The sequence below is a fragment of the Myotis davidii genome, unplaced genomic scaffold (assembly GCF_000327345.1).
Source record: "Myotis davidii unplaced genomic scaffold, ASM32734v1 scaffold8515, whole genome shotgun sequence".
NCBI classification, from domain to species: domain Eukaryota; kingdom Metazoa; phylum Chordata; class Mammalia; order Chiroptera; family Vespertilionidae; genus Myotis; species Myotis davidii.
Window position 1 is genome coordinate 1,663 of NW_006286725.1, and position 6,851 is coordinate 8,513.

The 6,851-nt window shown below is 32.6% G+C and overlaps 1 protein-coding gene across 1 annotated transcript; it reads right to left on the reverse strand.

Annotated features, from left to right (window-relative positions):
- Positions 1 to 421: 421 nt before the first annotated feature.
- On the reverse strand, positions 422 to 6,768 carry LOC102765005 (translation factor GUF1, mitochondrial). The gene is made up of 7 exons (XM_006758665.2): positions 6,321 to 6,768; positions 5,079 to 5,202; positions 4,224 to 4,356; positions 3,065 to 3,208; positions 1,826 to 1,959; positions 953 to 1,054; positions 422 to 717 (listed from the first exon to the last, which is right to left on the reverse strand). The coding sequence occupies exons 1-7, from the start codon at positions 6,424 to 6,426 to the stop codon at positions 696 to 698; spliced, it is 765 nt and encodes a 254-aa protein (XP_006758728.2). The 5' UTR covers positions 6,427 to 6,768; the 3' UTR covers positions 422 to 695.
- Positions 6,769 to 6,851: the final 83 nt, after the last annotated feature.

A 6,851-nucleotide genomic window follows, 5' to 3' on the forward strand; every position in this document is an offset into this window, starting at 1 on the left:
CTGATTATTGCAAAAATAACATGATTACAAAAAATATAAAAAACATACATGAGAGAATAAAAACCATTCTTAATGCCCTTCCCTTCACCCATACAAAACCACTGTTAAGCATATTAGAATGTGTATGTTAAACATATGCCCTTCTAGTCATTTTTCTACAGATTTGATTTTTACAGTTCAGATTATAGTTTGTTCTACCATTTTACTTAATAGGCATTTTCATGTTACTAAATAGTAATTTACAGCTTAGTCTTAATGACTTAACCCCTTCCCCAACAATTTTTTTGTTAAAAATGTTTCTTTTTCAGACTAATTTTTTAATTTTGTTTCTATATAGTATTTTTGATGCTGGTTATGAAAACAGTTTGTAACTCGTATTAGAATGTTTATGTTAAACATATGCCCTTCTAGTCATTTTTCTACAGATTTGATTTTTACAGTTCAGATTACAGTTTGTTCTACCATTTTACTTAATAGGCATTTCCATGTTACTAAGTAGTAATTTACAGTTTAGTCTTAATGACTTAAAACAGATTATATGAGTGCTCCATAATTTATTTTAATCAATCCGCTACTTCTTGAACATCTAGGGTATTTCATTTTTCATTGTTATAAATTTCTTAGAAAGAGAAAAACTTTTTATTCTCAATTTTACACCTATCATAAAATTCAAAAAAAATTTATTTTACTTCAACTTACATGGTAATGGAAACATTTCTTCCCAGGACACTAATCTTTTGGATTATCATAAATCTAGTCTCCTTTTATATTTTAACAATTTGAAAAGAAAAGCATGGAAAAAGAATGGAAACAAAAACTAGTACAGGGAAATTTAATTAATTACTTTTAAATTTTCAAAATGTAGCTGTCAAATAGAGCAACCAATAACTAAATAAAAATATGTCAACGGTGGTTACTTTCACATTTCATGATAAGTTTCTATTCTACTTACTTGTGTACAATAGTTACCAGCTCCTCTACAATATTTCCATTCAGAAGAATATCCATTTTTACAAGTTCTGCAGTCTGGTAGCCTGCATCTTCGTAATCAAAACTAACAAGGAAAAATGTTCAAGTAATAGATTACATTCTTTTTCTTTTCAAAACATCTTTTTTCTACCATACCTCCCCCAAAGATTTAACTTTCCATCAAAATGTTACCTATACATCCAAGAGTAACGAATCTAAATTATCACAGTAAGGAACAAATCTCATCTTTTTTTTTTTTTTTTTTTTTTTTTTTGCATTGACAAAGAGCTATTAATAAATGAGACTTATGGATTTCAGTTTGAACCTTCACAGGGCTTTTGTGAGGATGAAATGAGTTAATACATGTAAAACACTTAAACTGTATCTAAAAAGTGTTACAACAGAGTCTAGCACATATAAGCACTCAGTGTCAAGTATTAATATTAATATGGTCAAAGCTTACATGCTAATCAAAACACAGGTTTAACTTACAAAACGGCAGTCTAATGAAAAAATATCTCAATTATGCCTACATGTCTTTCCAAATGGACAAGAACATATATATTTCTATTGTCATAATTTTAAAACAAGCTGGTACCTACAGCTGCAAATGTTTGGTTTCTAAACCATGACGGTTGCAGGGTGATTGATATTAATACTCTCTAAAAGCAGATCATTGCCTAAAGTGTTACTAAAATCCTTTCTTTCTTAAACAAACATCATTAAGCATTTACTGTATGAAAGATACCATGTTAAGTGGTAGGCAAAATACAAAGAGTAATAAGATACTCTTGCTGATCAATATTTAAAACACACACAACTGTTTAAGTACCTGAACTGCCAATTAAATTTTTACCTAGCATATCCAGAAGACAAGGATTTCAAAGAATCATAAAAATCCACCACAATTTCATTCAAAGGTAGGAGATATTTAAGCATAACTCTGTTTTGATCAATAAACACCATATTCTTCTGAACTGCTCTTCGAGCCTAAAAGAGTAGAAAAAAATGTGTTTAATGATCGCCTATTTTAATGATGATCTGAAATACAGACAGATGCCAATTACCAATGAGAATATTTCCTTAATGCTGATGAGTGGACAAAATGAAGGACTATTTCTTTAATGCCTAGTAAAAACTTGCAAGCAATATTTATAATATGGAGAATCATTTTGTATTTCAATTATAATATACACCAGAGCTTTTAGTCTTTGTATTTAACAATTTTATCTTTTTTAATCATACAGTACTTAATTTAACAATAAGTCAAATGTAACTACAAATGAAGTTCTAATTTCTTATTTTATAAATAAAGAAACCTAGATGAGGGAAATTAAGTGACTGACCAAAGTTATAATATAGTTTGTGATAACAATTAAAATTTCAGTCCACTAGTCATCATTTTAGAATTCCTTCTAATACAGGTCAGAGTATTTCAAATAGGTATTTTTTGAGGACCATGATTATGTCCAGTTTTTGGTATAAATCATTTAATACAATGTGGCAAGGACTAAAGCAAAATGGAAAACACCGTCCAATTAAAGGTCTGTCAACTATTACTATTACATTTCAAACTATAATCAATATCAAATACTCAACAAGTCTAAAAGAAATTATACTTTTATCTACGCAGGACAAATAAGCATCAAATTTCTTTTCTTTGGGCTCATTTAAAATAAAAAATGTTTTTAAATCCTCACCTGAGGATATGTTTTTTTAACTGATTTTCAGAGAGAAGAAAGAGAGAGGAAAAGACAGCAAGAGAGAGAGAAAAACATCTATCAATTGCCTCCTGGAGGCACCCCAACTGGGAATCAAACTAGCAACCTGGTATGTGCCCTGACCCAGAATCAAACCCAAAATCTTTTGGTGTATGGGATGATGCTTCAACCAACTGAGCTACTGGACCAGGGCTCAAAATGAATTTTAAAGTACATATGTACCTATATCCACATGTATCTAGATAAATATTGATATCTCTATATATGTATGAAAATTTATTATAAAATTCAATGTGCTCCACAGAGAGAAATCTTTCAAAACTGCTAGAGAGGACAAAAATTTACTTTTATATTAAACTGTATTACATTTATACCTGGCAAAGCATCATTATTTTTCCAGTAAATTCATCTGGTGTTATAATGGTGCCCAAAACAACTGGCTCCAAATATTCTGTTACTTTTGATTTATCAGGGAACTGTGCAGGATTGATTATTGTAATTTCTTTTTCTCTGTATTCCTAAAAATTAAAAAATATCACCAATAATTAAAATGAAATCTGAATAAACAATAACCATGTTTTAATTTAAAGTATGATAGAATTTATTTTGCTATTGAATTTGTTGGAATTAATAAAAACACTGGAATCCCTAAAGAGTAGAATATTATCTTAATGTGTTTTAGATTTAAAAGTCCTCCAATTGTAATCATTTAATATTATTAAGCAATATATTCTGCTGATTCACATTTATTAAACACAATTTATGTACTATTTTAAAAAGTATGATGTAAGAATACATTTGTTCTACCCCTTATAAGGCATTATAATCAGTTTCCTAAGTTAATTTTGTTGGAAAATACTTAAAGTTGTCAAAGTTAATATTTCTTTAAAATAAATAGCTTGCCCCTTAGATAGAACACAGTATTATCCCTATCATTAACTTAAAATCTAAAATTTCCTACACCAGGTAAGAATGAATGCTTCATTTGTAATAAGATTAATTACTTATGACCAAAAATATATTCATCATCTTGCACTGGATTTAGGACAGTATTTTCATTCCCAATTCAGTAACAGATCAGTATTGATAATGTGGTTATTTTACCAAGTAAAAGATTGCATAAATTATTTCTCACGTAGGTTCTCCACCATTATCCATAATTTAATTTTTATTACTATTAATCAAGAAATAGTTTTTTTTTTAAATATATTTTACCAATTTTTCACAGAGAGAAAGGGAGAGAGGTAGTTAGAAACATCGATGAGAGAGAAACATCGATCAGCTGCCTCCTGCACATCTCCCACTGGGGATGTGCCCGCAACCCAGGCACATGCCCCTGGCCGGAATCGAACCTGGGACCCTTCAGTCCGCAAGCCGACGCTCTATCCACTGAGCCAAACCGGTTTCGGCAAGAAATATTTAGTTTTAATAGGTAGTCTGCTAATGGTGTACAAAGTGTCTCTTGTATTCTGCATACACGCATATGCATATACACACATTTAGTTTTCCCTTTTATCCGATTCACAATAGTACCTTTATCAATTTTGCTGATGAAAGAACAGCTTTATATGGAACAGTAGGAGTTGTCAAAATAACAGAGGCATTATATTCTTGCTCTAGTCGCTGGTTGAAAACTTCCATGTGCAAAAGTCCAAGAAACCCCAATCTGGGAAGAAAAAAACCAAACTCCAAAATGTTTATGTCTCATAGGCTCTATTTTCTTTGATGAATATATTGTTACTTTGTGGGGAAGGGGTGGTATCATAAGAGTCATTCAAGCGATTCACATCATAATTACATGTTAGTATAATTTCATTAAGTCAGATTCCAGCTTTCCATTGGTATGCTATTTAAAACTAGAGGCCCAGTGCACAAAATTCATGGGTGGGGGGGCAGTAAGAGGGGTCCCTCAGACCTGTACCTTCTCCAATCTGGGACACCTTGGAGGATGTCTGACTGCCGGTTTAGACCTGCAGGGGTCAGGCCTAAACCAGCAGTTAGACATCCCTCCCGCAATCTGGGACTGCTGATTCCTAACCGCTCACCTGCCTGCCTGTGTGACCACCCCTAACCACCTCTGCCTGCCAGCCTGATTGCCCCAACCCCCTCCAATGCTGACCAGGTCGCCCCTAACCGCCTCTGCCTCAGCCCCTGCCACCGTGGCTTTGTCTGGAAGGATGTCCGGTCTAAAGATGTTACCCTTTTGTTAGTATAGATTGCTATAAAACTTACCTATAGAAGATGAATCCACAGCGTAAAATAGGCAGATATTGTTTCATTTCACTTTACGCTAATATGAGTTTATTTTCAGAAATGTTCCAAAGCAAGAAACCATTTAAACTTTACCTTTCAATAGACATGGAACAATACAATGTAGTTGAATCTTACCTCCAGCCAGCACCTAGGGCAAGGCTACTATCCCGATGAACTGTCACACTGGAATCATTTAAGGTCAATTTTTCTATAGCGCTCTTCAGGTTATTATATTCAGACTGATCCACAGGGTACATTCCTGAGGACATAAGAATTTCTAATTATCACATGTGAAAAGCTGCCAAAGGAATAAATATCCAATGCTTCCAAGATCACAATTAGTCACTTAGCTTTTAAATAACTTACTTATATTTCACTCACCAAAATATTTGTTTGCTAAAAAAAACTATAAATGTTAAGTTACACTGACTTTAAAGTATCTTGCAAGTTTCATAGCCTTAATGAATTTATAACTGGATTCATACTTAAAGTGATGTTTTTATGATTTTACAAAAATGTCAGGGAAACAAAAAAGAACCAACCTAGGAAAATACATTGTGCTTATTTCAAGAAACAAAAGTGGAAGTCGTTCCACAACCACAAATGAGACTCCATTAACAGATAAAAAACAGGAGGAGAAATGAAAAGTACACTGAATTCTCAATTCTCTATGGCAGATTATCCATTAAAATCAAAGATAAATTTTGCTTTTTTCAATTCACTAACAAAAACTACAAAATTACTGATTTATCAGATTCTCTTTCATCTGACAACTCAAGTCCTCAACTCTCAAGTCCTTCAAAAGCCAAATGATTGACTTTGCCTGACCATGGGGATCAAAAACGTTCCTCATTTGCAATGAGAGATACTTAAGGGAGAAAAACAAGGGCTGGATGCAACTTGATGATCTTCAACCAGGTCTTCCTATTTCAAATATCTGTAATTCCACACAGTCATAAAAGGTAGCAAAGTTATATATATGTGAGGTGACACTATTCTCTGCCATATCTACACTAGTACAATATTAAAGAAAGGCCAGCTAAAGGGAAGGTACCCAGTAATAAACTCATTAGAAAAAGATTTCAAATATAATGACCTGATTTGCTAAGGAAATAAGTAGGAAATTCATATTACTATGCTCTTTCATATATCAGAGAACTTGTTTCTTAAGAAGTCCTAAAAAAAATTTAGGAAATTATCTCCTACATAAAGTTTTACTATACACATGAAATTAGCTAATATGTAAATAGCACACACACACAAACCAAAAAGAATATGCTGGAATTAGATGTTATTTAAAATGAGCATTTCTAGTAAATTTTATTTCAATTGACAGAATAAGTTGACCCTCATCCTTTGACTTTGTGATCTCCTCACCTGCAAATACCATTGGTTTCGCTGATTTAAACCCAGGCAAGGGCTCCACTGGTTGCTTATGTAAATATAATGTATCTCCTATTTGTGCTTCAGTGACATCTTTCATCCCAGCAATCAGATAGCCCACCTGTCCTGCATATCTAAATAAAATTATTATATGGAAATATTTACTCCTTTAATGTTTCAAGTGCATACTCAAATAAGCTCTACCTTCCCAGGAAATGATCACTTTCCAAACAAAACCTCATGAAATGGAAACTAAGTGCTACATATCAATTCTGAACTCCAAGGATGATCAGCAGAACACTCCATGCCGTACAGTAAACCCCATTACCAACAACAACCTCAGGGCCTTTTTCATGACTCTGCCTACCTTTGCTTGCATATTGAACACTAGCTAAATATAATGTAAACACCGTGAAACTGATAGTTGCAGAAACATAAAAGACTTCTTGTAGTATTAAAACACTATTAGTGTATTGTTTTACAAATATGCTTTAAAGAAGAAAAAACAAGCAGAAAAAAGTGAAC

Excerpts from the sequence above, each read along its gene's own strand:
- LOC102765005 (XM_006758665.2), bottom strand. The coding sequence starts at position 6,426 with ATGAAAGATGTCACTGAAGCACAAATAGGAGATACATTATATTTACAT. Across the intron at positions 5,203-6,320 it reads GAAACCAATGGTATTTGCAG|GAATGTACCCTGTGGATCAG; the intron begins GTGAGGAGATCA and ends TTATGTCCTCAG. Across the intron at positions 1,960-3,064 it reads AAATAATGATGCTTTGCCAG|GCTCGAAGAGCAGTTCAGAA; the intron begins GTATAAATGTAA and ends CTACTCTTTTAG.